General features: G+C 35.5%; 1 protein-coding gene across 2 annotated transcripts; it reads left to right on the forward strand.

Moving 5' to 3' along the window:
- The first annotated feature begins 1,204 nt into the window (after positions 1-1,204).
- Positions 1,205-18,332, forward strand: LOC106876893 (L-fucose dehydrogenase). Of its 2 annotated transcripts, XM_014925640.3 has the most exons (9): positions 1,207-1,392; positions 5,110-5,148; positions 6,923-7,020; positions 8,666-8,732; positions 9,548-9,639; positions 12,406-12,510; positions 14,468-14,535; positions 16,645-16,741; positions 17,996-18,332. In XM_014925640.3, exons 1-9 carry the CDS (start codon positions 1,305-1,307, stop codon positions 18,143-18,145), a joined length of 804 nt encoding a protein of 267 aa, XP_014781126.2. In that variant the 5' UTR covers positions 1,207-1,304; the 3' UTR covers positions 18,146-18,332. The 2 variants fall into 2 exon arrangements, with proteins under 2 accessions (XP_014781127.2, XP_014781126.2); XM_014925641.3 differs by lacking the exon at positions 5,110-5,148 and having other exon boundaries at positions 1,205-1,392.
- Positions 18,333-22,160: the final 3,828 nt, after the last annotated feature.

Here is a 22,160-nt window from a genome sequence, read left to right on the forward strand (position 1 = left end):
TATATGTGTGTGTGTGTGTGTATCAATATGCATGTATGTGTGTATTTGTGTATATGTATTTATGTATGCATGTACGTTCTCACACATTTATATGTATGTGTTGTCCAACCCACTATCCGGAAGCGTCCAATTCTCTAACGGTTTTTTTGTTTTTTTTCAAATGAATCAAGTCATAACCTTATCCATCTATTGTTTTCATAATCGGTCATAATGTCTTACGTTTAAGATGATTCCCATGCACTCCCTGAAGAGAAGGTTACAATTTTAATATCAAAGATCCCTATGGATCACACAGGTTGTAATCCTTTGAAACATATGTAGGATTAAAGTATGCAATTATAACATGCGTTTTCTCCATTCCTTAAATTTTTAAATATACTCAAGTACCCAAAATTTCAAGGAGTTCCTGCCTTAAAAACAGGAACTAAACCACAGTTATTTTGTGTTCTTTGCTACGTTGGTTTCTATTAACCCATTTAGGATCTTTTTTAAAACGGGGGCCACATTTTTCATTAACGAAACACTTTGAGACTTGGAACACTGGTAGAATGTGTCATATAAAACATCTTTTTCTCTTAGTCTTCTTAAAAAAAAAAGAAATCCATAAGTTATTCCATGTGAAAGTTGTCGTATTTCTGTAATTTCAACCAATCACTGACGTCCATTCAGCCGATATACATTAAGTGCCGACTACATAAACAAACGATTTTGAAACAATTAACCCTAACCCTAACCTTAGGGTTAGGGTTAGGGTTAAAGCAAATTTTAAATGAAAAAAGCAAATAAAACGAAGGTATGGAGATTAAATACGCTTTACATCGCTTAATCAGCCAAAGGAGTAAATATGAACAACTGAATACTTGTCAGTGATTGGTTGAAATTATCGAAATAAGACAATTTTTTAAATGAAATAAATTCGAATACAAAAATATTTTTCTGTTCTATAACACAAAATAGATAAGTATACGAAGTTTGAAAGTCTTTCCGTACCAAAAACACTACGTAAAACATTAATGAAAAATGTGGCCCCCGTTTTAAAATAGATCCCCCATTTATTCTATCCGAAGAATTTTTATTCATTAAGATAGAAGAAATACACATAATTATATATATATATATATATATATATATATATATATATATATATATATATATATATATATATACATATATGCATATTAGGGACCAGCCAATTATGTCGTTACATTTGTATATGGGTGGAGCCTGTTTTACAAAGCTTGCCACAAAAAGACAACCAGAACTTGTTGAATTCATTTTCGTAAGCGAAAGCGATATCTGTAGTCATGGCCTCGTCTCTCCGATATAAGGACAAAGTTGTCATTATCACTGGTGGTGCTCGTGGAATTGGGAAAGGATGTGTTGAAACATTCGGTAACTGTATTTGTTTAAATTAATTTCTTCTTCATCATCATCTCTCTCTCTCTCTATCTATCTATCTATCTCTCTCCCTTTCTCACTCTATCTATTTATCTCAAAACTTTAGCGTGTTGAGTATTGCAAAAATTCGGAAGCTTGGATTTCTCTTCTCTTTCATTGCTCTCTATAGTTTTTTGTAAAAACAAGCTGTAAGAACATTGTATAAGTTAGTTATATAACAGTTCATTCTAACAAGTACTATTTAATAATGCATCACGAGATACTCTCACCTTGGAACAGTGCCATCAATAAACGTTCCACATTTCAACAACTCAATGCTTCGCTTCTGAGCAAGGGAGGTGACTGACACATTCCATAATACTCTTAGCGGTTTGAAAATAGAGAAAACTTTCTGGAGTTTGTTTGTTTTTTTCTCTCTTCTCTTATTGTTTACTTTTCTGTGCACAGTTACCGATGCATTATCCCCAAATATGAGCCTGATTACTGCATTATGAGTTTATATATTGAGATAAAAATTATAATTTCATAAATTCCAGTGAGGTGGTAATTGCCTAACTACATGTTTTTTGGGGGGAGGAGGGGGGTCTTTAATGCATATCTCACCATTTTTTTGTTTAAAAAATGAATAGGTCCGATTTTTTTATCAACAGAATGGTTGCTCCTACATTCAGAATGTTAGGAGAGACGAGGTCGAAAAAAATATTAAGAAACTGTGTTATGCAGTTAGCAGCGTCGTTTAACATCAGCTGTGAAGGTGCGTGGTTTAGTGGTTAGTATATTGGGCTCATGATAGTAAGGCCGTGAGTTCGATCCTGGGCGACGCGTTGTGACCTTAAGCAAAATACTTTATTTCATGTCCACTCGGCTGGCAAAACTGAGTAGTATCTGTAATTCAAAGGACCAGCCTCGGATCTAGTTCAAAACGGGGGCACCAGTTTTCATTTATGTTTTATGTAGTGTTTTTGGTACCGAAAGACTTTCAAACTTCGTATACTTATCTATTTTGTGTTATAGAACAGAAAAAAAAATTTGTATTCGAAGTTATTTCATGTAAAAAATTGTCTTATTTCGATAATTTCAACCAATCACTGACAAGTATTCAGCTGTTTATAGTTACTCCTTTGGCAGTTTAAGCGGTGTAAAGCGTATTTAATCTCCATTACTTCTGACATTTTGCAGAGAGGCAACACACGTGTGTTCGTTTTCCTTCGTTTTATTTTTAATATAATTTCGTTAACATCTGCCTGAACTGTATGTGTACAACATTTGCCCTAACCCTTCCCTCAAAAACCAGGCCTTGTGCCTATAATAGAAAGGTTTATTAGCTACTGCCAATATGCTTCAGCCATTTTTTGACAAGGAAATAATAATTTTATCACAGCCAGAATCGTTTGAGAATCGTTTGTTTACGTAGTCAGCACTTACTGTATTCGGCTGAATGGACGTCAGTCATTGGTTGAAATTACAGAAATACGACAACTTTAACATGAAATAAGTTGCAATATAATAATTTTTCTTAAGAAGACTAAGAGAAAAAGATGTTTTATATGACACATTCTACCAGTGTCCCAAGTTTCAAAGTGTTTCGTTAAGAAAATACTGGTGCCCCGTTTTTAACAAGATCCCCAGCCTCGTCATACTCTCTGTCACGCTGAATTTCCCTGAGAACTACGTTAAGAGTACACGTACCTGAGGAGTACTCAACCGCTTGCAGATTAATTTCACGAGGAAGCTGTTCTGTTAATCGGATCAACTGGAACCCTCATCGTTGTAGCCAACGGTGTGCCAGATTAACATCAACTATAGTGTGACTGGGCTGGTACGTGGGAAATGATTGTGGCATTTCATTCATCTTTAAGTTCTGAGTTCAAATTCCACCAAGGTCGACTTTGCCTTTCATCCTTTAGGGGTTGATGAAACATATACCAGTTTGGTATCGGTGGTGATGTAATTGACTAGCCGGATCTTTGGGGTTTGACAGGCAACATTTTTTTTTGTAGTGTTTTTGGTACCGAAACACTTTCAAACTTCGAATATTTGTATATTTTGTGGTATAGAACAGATAAAAAATTCTGTATTCGAAGTTATTTTATGTAAAAAAATTGTCGTATTTCGGTAATTTCAACCAATCACTGACGTCTATTGAGGTGAAAACAATTAATGCCGTAACGGTGTCATGGGATCTTTTCCCTTGAATAAAATTAGTCTCGTTGTTTGTCAACAACAACTACCCGTGTTACTCTTATTTATGACATCGTTCGTGCGTTTGTACTGGTTTTAGCTTTAGGGTTTTAGGGTTAGGGTTCGGGTTTTAGAGTTAGGGTTAGTTTTAGGATTACGGTTAGGGTTATGATTATTTTTGCCATAACCTTAACTCTAACCCTATAACTCATAACCATAACCCTAACCCTAACCCTAAAACCCGAACCCTAACCCTAACACCCTAAACCCTTACTAGGGAATAGTGATATAATTAAACAGGGAATAACACACTTGACACCGAACAGCAGTAACTGTATTCAGCTGAATAGACGTCAGTGATTGGTTGAAATTACAGAAATACGACAACTTTAACATGAAATAACTTGCGATGTACAATTTTTTGTTAAGAAGGTTAAGAGAAGAAGTTGTTTTATATGACACATTCTACCAGTGTCCCAAGTTTGAAAGTGTTTCGTTAAGAAAACAAATGTTGCCCGTCAAACCCCAAGGATCCGACTAGCCCCCTTCTGCACAATTTCAGGTCTTGTGCCCATAGTAGAAAGGATATGGGGGAATTAGGATGGCACAGTTTGAAAACCACATGTAGTTTATGTAATTCTGTGTGAGGTTGTGAAAACGTTCAATAGCATTCCTTGGAACATATTGAGGAGTCTTTATTTTTTTTCACTTTTTTTTTTTTTTTCACATCTTTTAACAAAAGCTATTGGTATATGTCAACTGATAATAATTTGTTATTTGCAAGGTGAACAACAAGAACTCAAATGATGACTTGCAAACTGATTATTGTTTTAATTGAAGGCAGCGACCTGGCAGAATTGTTACTGCGCCGGACAAAATGCTCAACTGCATTTCGTCCATTTTTACGTTTTGAGTTCAAATTCTGTCGAGGTTGATTTTTCCTTTCAACCTTTTGGGGTTGAAAACATAAGTACCAGTTGAGCACTGGGGGTTGAAATAATAGACTTACCACTACGCCATATACCTATGAGCATAGTGGTTAAGAGCATAGGCTACTAACCCCAAGATTCCGAGTTCGATTCCAGGCAGTGACCTGAATAATAATATAATAATAATAATAATGATAACATCGAAAAATACCTTAGGAATGAGAACCCAAGTTTGAAATTTCCCCAAGACACCCTATGAAGGCTGGAGGGTATATCAGCCGAAATGTTGTATTACCAACAAACAAGATGAGGACAAATATCCGTCAAATGTAAATAATGTAAATAAGGGTTCTTTAGTTTTGCTTGGGTTTCCATCCTGGAAATATCTGTATATTCCTTGAAGGCTTTTATTCAATTGAAATTATGTTGAATGACAGAGCAGTGAAACAAAGTAAACTAGGATACCTTCATGTCAGGTATTTCAATTAACAAAAAAACTTAATGAACATGGGAAATATTTACTCTAATTATTAACCATTTTCTGTTATTTAAGCTAGTATGATATTTTCATAACTCTCTTTTCTTTTTTTTTTTCTTGCAGTAAAAAATGGTTCAAAAGTTGCCTTTTGTGACATCCATGGTATGGCTTATAATTTTTCTTTCCAAAGCAGTTTTTCAACCAAATTTTTACAAGCCAATATTAATAGCTTTATAAAGGTGGCAAGCTGGCAGAATTGTTAGCACACCAGGCAAAATGTTTTTATATTCTGAGTTCAAATGCAGCCTTGTGCCAAAATTGGTGGCCTTGTACCAAAGTTTGAAATCCAATTTCAAAAAGGAATTACTCCACATTTTCTTGAATGTCTATAAATCTTATGACCTCAACAACATACAATTCTTATTGGTGAGAATAAAATTACTAAATCGGACAGAGAATTTCAAAGGATCACTTTGATACAAGAAGACTTTCAACAGATCGCTTTGATTAAAATTACTAAACTGGATAGAAAATTTCAAAGGATCATTTTGACAAGAAGAATGTCTGTCATGTCTACAGGAGATGTACGTCCAAATCCCAATGGTGGCCTTTGACTCTGTCTATCCAAAAGGGGGTTTTCAACATGCTGTTATTAATAGTCTTATATGTACATCATGATCCAGTTTCAAAAAATAATTCTTCTACATCCTCTGGAATGTTCATAAATTTTTATGACCTCAACAAAGTATAGTGTTAAGTGATCTCATATGAGATCATTTAAAAATTACAAATTTCATAATTATCTGTCAATATTTACACATATCTGACCTTTTTGCTATATCTACTAGGTATATTTCTCTGATATTCAAATGAGATTTGCTAATTTTTCACCCAATATCTCGCTTATTTCTATTTAAAATGTTATTTTGATCATTCCAGCATGTTTCTAAGGCTGTTTTATGCTAGAAATCAAAGTTTCATAAAAAAAATTCCAGTTAATAGAATTATGGGAGGCAATGAGTTAATACATCTCCTGCGTTACAATACAGTGATCAGGCAGCATCTTTAGGACATCGAGCAAAATGCTTAGCAGCATTTCCTCTGTCTTTACCTTCTAAGTCCAAATTCCATAGAGGTTGACTTTGCCTTTTACTCCTTTCGAGGGTAATAAAATAAATACCAGCTAGGCACTGGAGTTGATGTAACTGACTAGCCCCCCTCCTCCAAAATTTCAGGCCTTGTGCCAATAGCAGAAAGGAATATATATGCCTGTTGTGTAAATTATCAACAAATATGAGAATATTTTTATAAACAAACATTGAAGCAAAGGGTGAATTGGTACTTTAAGAGATAAAGAAAACTTTGAATGCAGGAGACTAGCTGTGAAAACAGCTTTAGGAAATTGGTTAAAAATACACCTTCTGGAATGTTCTCACATTCCAAAAGATACTTATTTAGCATTATAAAAGACAGTATCTGTTATCATGGATCATTCAGCTCAATGGTACAGAGGGCTCAAATAGAATTTATGCAGTACAGAATTCAATTGTCGGTAGTGGCTGTTGGCCACTTTTACCCTGTCTATAGGTGTATTCTTACCAGATTTTCTAAAGCTGTTTTCACAACTATTCTCCTGCATTTGAAATTTTCTTCATTTCTAAAAATATCAATAAATATATATATACATACACAAACACGTAATTATACACATAGGTGGTGGTGTGTATGTGTGTAAATGTTGTTGAAATTATATCAATATATTATATTCTATTTTACAAACAAAATTCAGCAAATGTGATAGAATTTATTGAACAACTTTTTTAATTTGTTTTTCTTATACTTTTGTATACTTTAATGATAAAGTTTTAAATCAAAATATACATAAATATATTTTGAGTTGATTTTTGTTTCTTTTTAACAAAAAATTCTATTTCAGATGATGAAGCTAAGCCTATAGAAGAAAAAATGAACCAAATGGGACCTGGAGAAGCATATTATATCAACTGTAATTTACGTGATGAAGCACAAATCAAAGTAAGGAAGTATAATGCTTTATATTTCATAAGGTCTTCTCTAGATTAATGAATTATCATCATCATCATCATCATCAACAACAACAACAATAACATCGGGGACTTAAACCTAGCAAAGTAATTCTCTTGCTATTGTTTCACTAGGAAGATGGCATTGGCCCAAAGTCAATCTTATCTAAGCATAGTCAGTTTCTAAATGACTCTTTCATAACCTAGTACAACAATTTGATGCTTCTATAGTTGTCTCTCTGAAGTGCATTTCTTTTGTTCTTGGAGCTGTTGACAGAGATACTGCTATACCAGTTATTGGGTATAACACCTTGAATTTGAATTTGATCAGATAAAATGCTTAAATAGTCTTGACTATTAATTCTGCCATGAAGGGAAATCATTGAGCTGGCAGATTTCCAAGATATAGCCCTCCCAGATCATCGCAGATCCTCCTCCATGTTTAACAGCTGGAAGAAGGCAGTCTGGGTCAAATGCTTCTTTTGGCTGTCTACACACGTATACTCGGCTGGTGGTTGGAAATAAGGTAAAGGATGACTTGTCCAAGAAAATAACATTCTTCCATTGCTCTAGTGACCAATTCTGTAGGTTTTTACTCCACTTTAAATGCTTTGCAACATTTTTTTTTTGAAAGTAGTGGTTTTCTGATTGCAGCACTCCTATGAAATTTGGCTTTGTGCAGCTCCGGGCAAACAGTTTTTGTGGAAACGGGGTTCTCGAGGTCGTCATGAAGCTCTGCAGTAATTTTGGGAGCTGTACTTTTGTGACCCTTTCTAACAATTCGTGTAAGAGTCCAACAGTCCCTATCTGAAAGTTTTGGTTTTCTTCCGGAGTTTTGTTTCGACGAGGAGGTTTTTCCCTCTTTCTCAAAGGCTGTCATTACTTTCGAGACAGTACTTCTTGATACACCAAACATTTCGGCTGTTTTTGTTACGCTAGCACCTGCCATACGAGCACCAACAATTTGACCTCTTTGAAAGTCCAATAGATCTGTCATTTTAATGAATTTTAATTACCTTTTTCTGATGATATCTGAAAAGAAACAGCAATTTTAGCAAAATATATTAAGCAACACTAATAATAAATCAAAAAACATAAAAATAAACAAGCTTTTGACGGTTTTATAGATATTTCAAAATTATGATGCTATGATGCTAGGTGTTTCCATTATTTTGTCCAACCCCTGTATAACTGTCAGTAGAACAGGTATATTAATCAAAGTGAATAGTATTATATATCCGTTACAGCCAATCTTACCAATCGGTTTCACACTAGGGTTCTGTGGAGTGTTAGGTAACAGCCCAATTATGTAACCCTGTGCCCATCAGAAGTAGCCATTGATCAGATTGTTACCTAACACTCTGTTGAACCCACTAATGCAAAACCGAAAGGTAAGACCGGCTATAATGGATATGTAATACTGTACACTTAAATTAATATATACCTACCTATATATTGTAAGTATATATGTGTGTATTTATATATATATATAAATACACACACACACACACACACACAAACACACATATATATGTCATCATCATCTTATCAAACTTGCTGTTCAGGCAGTGTGTGTATGTGTTTGTGTAGGTATTTGTATCATGGTTTAATATTCTTCACCTTTTCTCTTTTGCCAGAACATGATTGATAAGGTGGTTGAGAAGTACGGCACCATAGACTGTTTAATCAACAATGCTGGCTACCGTAAGTTAATATCACTCCTAGACATTTTTTTAAAAAAATTATTTATATAACAAACCAATGAGGGTGTCTCTATGAGGCTGCATGACTTATAAGAAAGAGCAGACAATGTTTGATTACATTTTGTTATCACCAAAGTCATGACATCTTAACACTCTTTGTTACCATGGTAATAACATCTTGAAATATTTTTCACTGTAATATTGGTATAGTGCAGTGGTTCCCAAACTATGAGTCGCGACCCACTGATGGGTCGCAAATGGAATCCTAGTGAGTCGCAAAAAGTTATAAAATTACGCATTAGCTTTGATTAACTGCTGTCTATCGAGATAGTTCAAGACTCATGTTTTCAATACCAGACTGGTTGTTTTATCAAGCAGTAGGCTTTTTTCACGAACTTAACAAATCAGAGGTGGTCATTTTCTCAAGTTATTTATTCATATGTAATCGTAAAAAGGAAAAGTCTGTTTTTACCTATTTATAAAGAACTTTAACTAGGCGCAGTACAACACTGATCGAGCCGATAACAGTTACTGCTTCGAGGTTTTGTATTAGAGTTAATACCTGCCCATAGGGTATGGAGACATTGAAACAGTTATAAAACATTTTTTTTTTCACATTTAATATAAATGAGGCCTTCTCACAGGCCTCAATGAAAATGTAATCTGAAATAAATTTGTTTCTTTCATTAATGTTTTTACCCAGTAGAGTTAAGTGGGTCGCCATAAACTGGTGTCATAAATAGTGGGTCGCGTCTCTAAAAAGTTTGGGAACCACTGGTATAGTGAATGATTTTTAGCGAGTAATTTTTTTTTCAGATCCAGGATATGCTGTCATTGAAGATGTTACAGTTGAATGCTTTAATGAACTTCTTCAAGTAAATTTAATTGCTGTGTTCCTCACATGCAAGGTTAGTTTCCTCATTACCTCATTTATTCTTCTCTTATAAATCATTGTTATTGTTATAATCATTTCTTTCCATCATGTCTTAATTTTTCTATGTTATATACCTTCCACTATAAGCAAATGGCATTCCCTTTTTTTCTACAACATTCATTGGAGATCCATCACACATGTCCATGCCAATACATTCATCATTCTTGGTAGGGCCTCCTATGCTGGGCAGATCAAAGGATAGAGGCCAGACTAATATGAACCACCTGTTCTCAGAGTGTTTGCATAAGGCCAATACCTCTACCAGGAAACAAGCAGAGTTACAGAAGCATCAATGACAATTCAAAGCCAAGAAAACCTAGGAAAGGTAAGAAATTGATAAGACAGCCCAGAGTCAAGAGCAGGAAAAAAAAAGCCCTATCCTTGATAGGGAGCAAAGGGCTTAAGAAGAATATACCTAGCACCATAATGAAGTCTTGCATATTTTTGCTGGCAGAAAAAGAAATGCAATGTAATGAAGATCCTCACAAAAATTTGCAAACTCTTATTTTGTAGAAGGAGAGTGAGAAAAGACAATACAAGAGAATAAGCAAAGGAATATCAATACCCAGACTTCTGCTGGTTGCTAATGGTTGGAAGGTGCAGATAGATTCAAAGAAAGTGCCTTTATTTCCAAGCCATATTACAAAAATGCAGCAACCCACTGACTTCATGGTATGGTCTGAATTGACAAAAACAAAATACAAGCAAAACTAATTTTTCTTATGTAACTACACTACGCTTCATACAATATCAACAGCATCAAACAATTCCTTTTTCACTCTTTGCCACATCTCAATGACACACATAATTATATGACTTTTGAATGTGTGTTTTGTGCGCATGCACACACATGCACAAATGAACGAACAAACAAACAAAATACACTGATGTTGTTGAAATCCCAATGAATGAGCCTTGGATCTAGGTCAGAAACCAACTCTTTCTCTATTAGCAAGAAATCTTGAAATAAAGCTGAATAATGACATACATATATTGTTTCAATCATTAGACTGCAGCCATGCTGGAAAATTTCCTTGGAAGGTTTAATTGAACAGATCAGCCACAGTATTTATTTATTTTTTTAAAGCTGATACTTATTCTATTAGTCTCTTTTGCCAAACTGCTAGGTTATGGGAACATAAACAAGCCAACACCAGTTGTCAAATGGTGGTGAGAGACAAACATATACACACGTGTGTGTGTGTGTGTGTGTGTATACATACTGGGTCATCCCATAAATAATGCGGTTTTTTTATACTTCTTTTATTTTTCAAAATTAAGATAAACAAAGTTCTTTTTTAATCTAGAATATACACTCCCTCATTTTCTACAATGCTCTTCCATCTATCTGGTAGACTTGCAAGGTCCCTCTTTCAAAATTCACTTGTCCGTGATGAAAAATACCCCTCCAGTACTGTTCTGACCTCATCTACAGAATTCATATTTTTTCCATTCAAATGATTTTGAAGACTACAGAATAAATGATAATCAGATGGGACAATGTCTGGCAAATATGGTTGGTGGAGCATCGTTTCCCATTCAAACTGCTCCAGCCTTTAGAATGTTGTCCTTACTGTATGTGGCCAAGCATTATCCTGATGGAACAACTCCTTTCGTCTTGAAACTGAAGATGATCACTTTTCTTCTAGCACTGACTTACGCCACACAAGCTGCTTGCAGCAGATCTCCTTTGTTATCATTTGGTTTGGGTTAAAAAGTTTGAAGTGGACTAAACCTTTCATATCCCACCAAACAGATAACACCCTATGTGGGTGAAGACCTTCTTTAGCCTGGGGTACCAGTGTTTCTCCTGTCCCAACCGACTATCTTCAGTGCTTAACATTTTTATAGAGAACCCATTTCTCGTCACCAATCTTTATTCGGTCCAAAAAAGGTTAATTCATGAGAAGTGACAGGAAAGAAGAGCACACATTCACTCTCTGTGGGTGATTAGACTCAGAAGTTTGTGAGGAACCCATTGACCCAATTTGCTGACTTTTCTGATGGCATGCAGGTGTCTATGAATGGTTGAATGACAAAATCCAAGCTCCTCTGCTAGTTCCTCAACAATTACAATGAGATTTTGTTCCACTAGGGTTTGCAGGACATCCTCATCGAGCTCTACAGATCTTCCAGGATGAGGCTCATCTTCTAGGCTGTATTTTCTGGCTCAGAATTTCTGAGACCACCACTGACTCTGGCTTACGCTTATTGTCTGATCCCTATATACTGCATTAATATTACTCACACTTTCCGTTGTGTTGTTGCTTTTATTGAACTCATAAAGCAAAATATGCCAAATATGCTCCTTTGTCACTTCCATTGTAAAAATAACTGTTATAATCGAACTGCACTCTTTGAAACATGCACACACAAGTATGCACTTGATGGGCTTTTGTCAGTTTCCATCTATCAAATCTATTCACAAGGCTTTGAGTCACTCAGAGCCTCAGAACTTTAGTAGAAGATTCCCAAAGTGCCACACAGACTGAACCTGGAACCCTGTAGTTGAGAAACAAACTTCTTACCACACAGCCACACCTGTACCTATATCAACTTTCAAACCTCATTAGGTTCTCATCAGAGGAGTTTACATCACTTGACCAATCACTCGTTTATTCAAAATATCTTTATTTTTCTTACAAAAGTCATTACAATTTTTTCTACATCTATATTATGAATATTTTAGCCCTATATAGATCCAATTTTTCATTTTTCATTTTTTTTTTTTTAAATCTAGTATGCCCTTCCCTACATACGCCTTGCCAAAGGTAATATTATTAATATTGCTAGTGTGGTGACTTACCTTGGCCAGAAAGACTCCATCCCTTATACAGCATCAAAAGTAAGTAGTGTCATACATTTTATTTTTTATTCTTCTTCAAAAATTGAATACAGATACAACACTGCCTTTCTGTACACCAATGGTCCAGAACCTCTAAATAATCACATTATAACTCTACTTCTCACTCTGTTAGAAAGTTAGCACATGCATTATATTCTTCCCATTTGATACTGCTCTTGCTTGGATAAGTTACCATATGAGTTATTGCTAAAGACCTATCAATCCAGGACATATATAGACAGATGTTTAATGAACATTAAATGACATTTAAAGAAAATATTTAAGTTATTGCATTCGTAAATTGTTAGTTTGCTCATTTTTCTAACTAAATTTTGTAGTGGTAGCTTCGAGTTGATGACTATAATGGATAATTATGATATACCACAATTTTTAGTTTAAGTGTATCTGTAGCAACATCATCATCATCATCTTTTAGCATCCATTCTCCATACTGGTATGGGTTGGACAGTTTGACAGGAAGTGGCCAGCTGGAGAACTGCCCAGGCTCCATTGGTCTGTTTTGGCATGGTTTCCTTGGCTGGATGAGCTTTCTAATGCCAACCACTCTATAGTGTCCTGGGTGTTTTTATGAGGCACTGGCATGAGTGCTTTTATGTGGCACTGACATAACCACTTTTACATTGCACTAGCAATAGCACCGTACCATATATTTAGTTTAGCATATCTATACCATATATTCATATTTACTTTACAAGTATACCAAAAATGTATTTAAGTGAATATATACATTTATTTCTGTCGGAAAATCATATATACTTGGTGTCTATTTCTAGGGTATTGGTAGGGTTTATCTGCACCCTTTAATATAATTATATTTATATTATAATATATTAGTATTATTTGTTACCTGTGTGGTTTTATTACTCGCTGGCTTTAAATGGTTTTATCCTCAATTTTGTATATATATATATATATATATATATATATATATATACATATGTATATATATATGTGTGTGTGTGTGGGTGTATATATATATATATATATATATATCTATATATATATGTATATATACATACATACATATATATTTATATATGTACACACACATAAATGTCATAAAATATATTAATATTGGAATCAAATTTTGGCACAAGGCCAGCAATTTCAGGGGAGTGGGGGAACATCGATTATATCAACCCTAGTGCACAACTGGTACTTATATTATTGATCCTAAAAGGATGAAAGCAAAGTTGACCTTGTTGGAATTTGAACTCAGAACATGGAAAACTGGAAGAAATACTGCTTAGCATTTTGTCCAGTGTGTTAACAATTCTGCTGGTAATAGCCCCTCCATTTCTATGGGTAATTTGTGAGTGTTGGTTGCTCTTTCTAGAAGGTCAATCATCCCCACTTCAGACTCATTTTATTGTCAACTGACATTTTTGTCATGTATATGTATGTACACCTTGGCCTGTGACTGAACTCAGTTTCCATACTTTTATTGACTTTATTATATCCGCATACTTTAGATCAGACTATCTCAATCGTATCAACTTTGTGACACCTGAAAAACAATTAAAAAAATTAATGTCACATTTTGAAGAGAAAGTTTAATAAAGAGTGTTCTAAAGTTAACAGCTAGGAAAATATAGAAAGCTATTGGTTACCTTGTTTAATTAATTAAACTTCAATATTAAAAAAATATATAACATGTTTTTCAAGAGGTTCATGCACAAGTATTGATTTTCTAAAACCTTGAATTATAGTTTTAAAAATCCATTACACATCTAGATATCCATTACAAGGCACAAATGCACTGCAACACTTAGAGAAAATATAGAAAGATATACAAACAGCACAAAATATATAGAAAAAAATACTTAAAATTTAGGGGAAAACATTGAGAATATAAAAAAGCAGCACTGAAAATGTTGTGTAATATGTAAACCATTACCATTCTTTCACATATTTATCATTTATGTTTTGTTGGTAGGGTGCTGTTGCAAGCATGTCAAAGACGTTGGCTATCAGTGAAGCTAAACATGGTGTTCGAGTGAATACGTGAGTAAAATTCTTTCCAAATATGAAACCGATTATTGCAATTGTTGCTTCTTAGCTCTCTAACCAACCTTTTTGAGAGGCAGCAAACAAAATTTGGCTTCAATAAGGGCATAGAATTGCCAAATGGAGAGAGAATGGAAGACCCAGATGATGATGGGTACAAGTACCTTGGGATCCTGGAACTGGACAATATCTTGCTCAGAGAAATGAAAGACAAGGTCATCACTGCATATTTGAAGTGCCTCAAACTTCTCTTGAAATCAAAACTAAACTCAAGGAACCTTGTGACTGCCATCAACATATGAACTGTTGCTGTAGTCTGCTACAGTGTACCCATCTTGAAATGGACACAAGTGGAGATTAACCAACTCGATCGCACTACCTGAAAGACAATGACAATGCATATTGCCCTCCACCCTAAGGCGATTGTACACAGGCTCTACAGGAAGAGGGATAAAGGTGGATCTGAACTGATTAGCATATGGGAGTGCATCAACAGTGAAAGAAGAAACATGGTAGAATATTTGGTAAACAGCAAACAAGACTTGCTACAGTATGCTGCTAATGCTGAAGGAATTACCAAAGATAACTTGAGAATGCTCATGAATTCTGATCATGAACAGCCAACGAGAGAGAAGAAACCTTACTCCGCATGGAATTACATGGTCAGTTCCACAGTGAAACTAACAAATTAAAAGACCAGGAAGTATCATGGAGGTAGTTCAACAAATGTGACCTAAAAAAGAAAACTGAAAGCCTAATCACCGCTGCCCAGGACCAGGCATTGAATACCAACTCAGTGAAAAGGGATATATACCACAGAAGTGCAACAAACCTCTAAAAAATGTGTGGGAAGAGGGTTGGAAGCGTGACTCACATTGTTAGTGCTTGTGAAAGTCTTGCACAGAAAGAGTACAAGCACAGACATGACAAGATAGCCCAAAACCTTCACTGGCTACTATGCCGCAAGTATGGATACAAGGTAATGGGTGCTTCATACCAAAGTACACTGGAAAAGGTAATGGATGAAAAAGGGAAGGCAAAAATCCTCTGGGACTTTGACTTCCAGACAGACAAGGTGTTAGAGCATCAAAGGCCAAATATAGTAGCCTTTAGGAGCAACAAACAGGAGTGCCTAATAATTGACGGCAGTGCCAGGACATCAACATTTCATCATGAAAGAAAGAGGAAAGACTGATAAATATGAAAACCTGAGAATTGAGATCACTAATGTGTGGCAGCTACAAGAGTCAAACATAAAGGTTGTCTCTGTTGTCATTAGAACATTAAGTTCAATACCACCCAAGCTGAAAAAACATCTGGAAACTTTAGAGATACTTACAATATAGGTGTATTGCAAAAATCAGCATTACTTGGAATTGCATGCATATTGCATAAAGTACTGTCTGTCTGAGGTCCTTGTTGTGACTTGACAGACAGTACAGACTCCTGCTAGGCACATCTTCAGTCAACAACATCATGATATTGGATACTGTGTGACGTCTTAAATAATGATAATAATAAAAATAATAATAATAATAATAATAATAATAATTGTTGTACATGTTTTGTCTTGGTATAAAAGATGGGCTACAGCAAATATTCTGCTCAATACCACACATTTGTTTGTCAGTTGTTTGACCATAACCAGTTGAGCATGTTCCTTAATGACTGACGATATGTGCATCTTTGTTCATGAACAGAAGTAGTGGGAGAGCATCATAGCTATGTGTTGAGAGGAATTCTTTGGAGTTTGGATAATTCCCCTTTGTAGGTGCCCTGTGACAAAATATAGCATATTTCAGTGAAGTTAGAAGTGGAGTGAAGAGAACTATTTGTAACGAGTTTCTGCTCTTACCTGTGAGAGTGTGAAACTGTTTCTTTCTGAAATGTTATGTTGAGACTTTCGTATTTTTCTTTCACCTGAGGATGTAACTTAATTTCTGCATCGTTTTAGGGATTTTTGTATTGTTGCAAACATGTAAGTACATTATTTATTACTAAATACAACAAAATAAATTATCTTTACATACTTTAAGTTACAAAACAATTTGTATGATACTTGATATTTGTCATGATATTTGATACTTTAATTTTTTGCCATTTTAGAATTTCTCCTGGAGCTATATGGACACCTTTGTGGGCAGAATTAAAGAGAAATGCAGAGAATCCAGAAAAAATTTACAATGAAGGAATATCTTCCCAGGTGAGAAATATTTCACAAATATGCTTGGTTGTGAAGTTAAGATTATCTCCTAACTGCATGAATGAGGGTTCAATCCTACTATGTTGCACCTTTAGCAAGTGTTTTCATTTAAAACCCCGAACCAACCAAAGCCTTGTGAATGGATTTGGTAAGTAGAAACTGGAAGAAGCCCATGATGTGTGTATATTTGTATCTCCTTGATACTGCATGATAGTTACAAATGATTCTCAATATCATACAAGCTATATTATGCATTTCCAATATTCTGTGAGAACATGTCTGACCATGGGATGATGCTTGGAAACAGCTGAGGTTTAGTGACAAGAAGGGCACCCAGCTGTAGAAAACCTGATTAGATTGGTGTCATTGATGTTCTTCTTGAACTTTGTTGCAAGTCAACACCTGCAGAATTTCATGGAAGCATGCTGTTCCTTCATTTCAGCCATCACAAAAATCGACAAATAGGGAAGAAGCACTACAAAATAAAAATGCACCATGTGGCAGTACAATTTCACCCAATGACACCAGTTGGTAGACTGATGCCTGAGGGTCGCATCAAGTGGCTTCTAGCTGCAGAAGCCTGAACTACAATGGGTTTGTTTCACAGAGAACATTTCCAATTACTTTTGGGTACCTTCTCATATTATTTAATCTTATATGTAAGCTATAATAGTTTTTGTTGTTTCATTTACTTAAAACAAATGCTATGTAATCTATGTATCTATGGGTAGATACTATTACATGGCAGCCAAATCTTCCTCGATTTACACCAGTTTCATTCTTCCTATGTCATTTTCTCTCTCTAGTGCATTTGTATCTATGAGTAGATAAGTTCAAATCTAGCCATTGTCTTCCTTTGGATCTCGCTTACCAATGGGTTGAAATCCAAGATTACTATTCATTGTCTGGTATTGAAAACTAAACATCTTCCTCTAAAAAAATTTTTTTTAAATGTCAAGCAGTACAGAAAAATGTATGCTAATTTGAGTGTATGAGGTAGCTACTATGTGATTGTTCCATTGCTAGAAGTAGCAACCAAATCTTCCTCAATTTACACCAGTTTTTTCTTCTTCTTAAGTCTGTCTCTCCCTTCAATGATTTTTCACTGTTGTTATCAACTCTGGGCTGTCCTTTCTGCTTCTCTCCAGTTGGAATGTTTATTGTCTCAAAAATCATTCGCTTATTAGCAACTAATGACTACATATAATTTAGAACAACTTCCATTAATCACATGCTTCTCTTCTTTCTTTGCAGGTTATGGGTCGTATGGGAACACCTTCAGAGATTAGTACAGCATGTCTTTACCTAGCAGCTGATGGCACATATTGTACTGGTATGGATATGAATGTTTCTGGAGGAGTAGATATTTCTGTTGGCAGCAAGAGTGAAGTTACTCCATCTTAAGGAACGCAAAATAATGGAGAAAAAATAGAAAGGAAAAAGAAAAAATATATTATGCTGTTAAATAATTGATATTTTCCAAATTTGGGATTTATATTTTTCAACAATAGCATAAATACTTTTGTATGTGCATTTTTGAAAATACATCATAGTGTTTTAATGTCAATAAAGACTTTATTGCTTTTCTGTCTGTTGGAAATTTTTTGTAGTCATTACACAGTTAATTAGCTTAATGATTCTGAGAATAGCATGAATTTCACATCATCTTATTTTTCACTGAAGCTCGAGACTTCCTGAATAGAATTATATAAAAATGGTCTACATTTTGGAAAAAAAAAAGTGGGGTTTGTAACATTCATACCTTGTTGCCAACAGTCACGAATGAACTCACTTCATTTACATATCTTTCCTAAGATATGTAAATGAAGAGTGTGCACCAACTCAGAATTGAAACCTGACTGGAATTTCAACTTGTTGAAAGCTAAACTGCTGCTATGCACCTCACTTCATTTAAGAAATTAATATTAATACCTTCAAATTCCGCTGAGGTCGACTTTGCCTTTCATACTTTTGAGGTTGATAAATTAAGTACCAGTTGCATACTGGGGTCTATCACCAGCATGATCGCTACCAACATCGCCTTCCTGGCATGTGAAAAGACATTCAAGCGAGATTGTTGCCAGTGCCGATGGACTGGCCCCTATGCAGGTGACACATAAAATACACTATTTCGAGCGTGGTTGTTGATTGTTACCAACGTCGCCTCCCTGGCACGTGAAAAGACATTCAAGCAAGATCGTTGCCAGTGCCGATGGACTCGCTCCTGTGCAGGTGGCACGTAAAATACACCATTTCGAGCGTGGCCGTCGCCAGTACCGCCTGACTGGCCCTTGTGCCGGTGGCACGTAAAAGTACCCACTACACTCTCGGAGTGGTTGGCGTTAGGAAGGGCATCCAGCTGTAGATACCATGCCAAATCAGATTGGAGCCTGGTGTCGGCTCCTGGTCCACCAGTCCTCAGTCAAATCGTCCAACCCATGCTAGCATGGAAAGCGGACGTTAAACGACGATGATGATGATGATGATTAATTTCAATCTGTTAAATGCAATTTAGTTTTTTACTTTGCATAGTTTATATATATATATATATATATATATATATATATATATATATATATATATATATTCTTTTATTCTTTTACTTGTTTCAGTCACTTGACTGCAGCCACGCTGAAGCACTGCCTTTAGTCAAACAAATCGACCCCCAGACTTATTCTTTGTAAGCCTAGTACTTATTCTATCGGTCTCTTTTGCCAAACTCCTATATATATATATATATATATATATATATACACACACATATATATATAGAATGTCTCTAACAAATTGGTGAATGCACGCATCCGGACAACCTCTGCTCACAAGCTTTCCGGATATTTGGTCCGGTACTGCGTGAAAATTTATCGAAGGATGACTGAAACCCGTGTTAATACCGATAAATTAAATCTGGACAACAGGCATGATTACCTCCCTTAGATTCCAAACAAGTGTGATTAACTCCCTTCCTTTTTCCAAATTCAGACTAATGATATTCATTGGACTCCTGTCCCTTTGCTGTTTTTGTGTTTGGATTTGTCGTTTGCTATCAACGTGCATGCTTCTGTGTATGTATAAGAAGTACATCAGATTGTAGGTACATAACTGTATTCATTCAATTTACAAATATTGGCTTGACAGGTCTTCTCAAGCATGTATATTGCTTAAGGTCTCGGTCACTTTTCACTGCCCTTGTGAGGTCCAAAGTTCGATGGCTGCTTTTTACGTGCCAGGTATGCAACACTGGCATCTTCCATGACTACGATTGTACTTGGTTTGATAGATCTTTTCAAGCACAACATATCGTCCAACACTCAAAGGGTGCTTTTTACGTGCCACCGACATAAGTACCAGTTACGCGACACTGGCATCATAGAGAATGATTATGGCTAGAATGCTTTTGATCATATGTCTGCTTGACTCAGGCTGACCTGGGGCTAAACAACAAGCACCACATGTTGAAATATTAATATTACAGACTAGACTAATCCAACAAGAACACCACCAAAAAATTCATACTCTTTTACTCTTTTACTTGTTTCAGTCATTTGACTGCGGCCATGCTGGAGCACCGCCTTTAGTCGAACAAATCGACCCCAGGACTTATTCTTTGTAAGCCTAGTACTTATTCTATCAGTCTCTTTTGCCGAACCGCTAAGTTACGGGGACGTAAACACACCAGCATCGGTTGTCAAGCGATGTTGGGGGGACAAACACACACATATATATATACATATATACGACGGGCTTCTTTCAGTTTCCGTCTACTAAATCCACTCACAAGGCTTTGGTTGGCCCGAGGCTATAGTGGAAGACACTTGCCCAAGGTGCCACGCAGAAGTACTGAACCCGGAACCATGTGGTTGGTAAGCAAGCTACTTACCACACCATTCTAATTCATGACTTAGACATGCTACAGCAAATATATATAAGGTGTATTATATTTTAACATTACATATGAGCCAGATGGTAACTTGATGTCCTATATGGTGCCATTTATAATGCACGATTTTTGCAACAATAAATTTAAACTTTTGTCTTCTTCATAGCATGTAAGAGTAGACCATGTAACAAATTTTTCTCTTTTTTTTTTTTGTGTCGTTCAACCTATTTGCATTTTTCTAGAAATTGAAGGAAATTACCACTATTCCCTTCAAACTTTGCTTTTGTGACCTGAACACCAATGTTTTGAAACTGACCTATTTTCCATTACGTTTCACACAGATTCAATGCTGAGTTACTGAAGCAGAAATATCATTATAACAAATATTCTATTCAATACCACAGATTTGCTTGTCAGTTGCCTGACCTTATTCTCTTGAGCATGTCCCTTAATGGCTGACAATATATGCATCTCTGATCATGAGCAAGAGTGGTGGGGGAGCATCATAGCCATGTGTTGAGAGGGATTCTTTGGGGTTTGAATAAACGTAACAGGAAATAACAGTTGCTACTTAAGGTCAAAAATCGTGTTACACAGGGTTAACCTTAAAAAATCAGTAGCGTTGCTTACATCATTGCAACGTTTTAAATATCACAATATGAATTTGAGATTTTAAAAAAAATCAATTCCTCTTTTCAATGGATCTTTGGCTATACACCAAACAAAATGGTTGATTTAATTTTAATTTTGATACTATTTGAAAGACACATATGCACACTGATTTAATTTTAGTGGTCATATGGTAAGACGTCAACAGCCCAACTACATGGTTTCAGTGTGGTACCATGGGTAAATATTTTCTACTATAGCCCTGAGCTGACCAAAGCCTTTATAACTGAATTTCATTGATGGAAACTGAAAGAAACCTGTCATGTGGGGGGTATTTGCACACACACTGAGACACACATACACACACGCACATATATATGCATATATTTGTACATGTACATATGTATATATTCATACAAATTTATACCAATATATTTTTCAACATACATGTATATATGTATGTGTGTGTATGTCTGTGTACATGTGCGTGTGTTACTGTCTCCTTGCTCTAACTTCATGCAATAATCATAAATGAGAGACACCTTCATGCCAGAAGTGTCCTCCATTTCCAGTTTTCTGTCAAAACATGTCTGGTCATGGGAAAATGCTACCTGACTTGGAAATGTGACAGTTGGTAAGAGGAAGAGCATCCAGCTGTAATAAAATCCACCTCAACAATATTCCATTTGATCCATATGAGCATAGAAAAGTGGACATAGCGCAGTTAGCATTGAAGATACTTGGGTAAGGTCATGTGCAATGGAATTTGTAATGTGAACTTCTTAACCATACAGACATACCTGCAAGTATTGATATTAGTTCCAAATTTTGGCACTAGGCCAGCAATGTGAGAGAAGGATTTAAGTCGATTATGCCAACACCAGTACTTAACTGACACTTATTTCATTGAGACCAAAAGGATGAAAGACA

Source organism: Octopus bimaculoides, chromosome 6 (genome assembly GCF_046866305.1).
Source record: "Octopus bimaculoides isolate indiv1 chromosome 6, ASM4686630v1, whole genome shotgun sequence".
NCBI classification, from domain to species: Eukaryota; Metazoa; Mollusca; class Cephalopoda; order Octopoda; family Octopodidae; genus Octopus; species Octopus bimaculoides.

Coding starts and splice junctions, on each gene's coding strand:
- LOC106876893 (XM_014925640.3), top strand. CDS start 1,305: ATGGCCTCGTCTCTCCGATATAAGGACAAAGTTGTCATTATCACTGGT. Junction 8,733..9,547: donor AATCAACAATGCTGGCTACC/GTAAGTTAATAT, acceptor TTTTTTTTTCAG/ATCCAGGATATGCTGTCATT. Junction 14,536..16,644: donor CATGGTGTTCGAGTGAATAC/GTGAGTAAAATT, acceptor TTGCCATTTTAG/AATTTCTCCTGGAGCTATAT.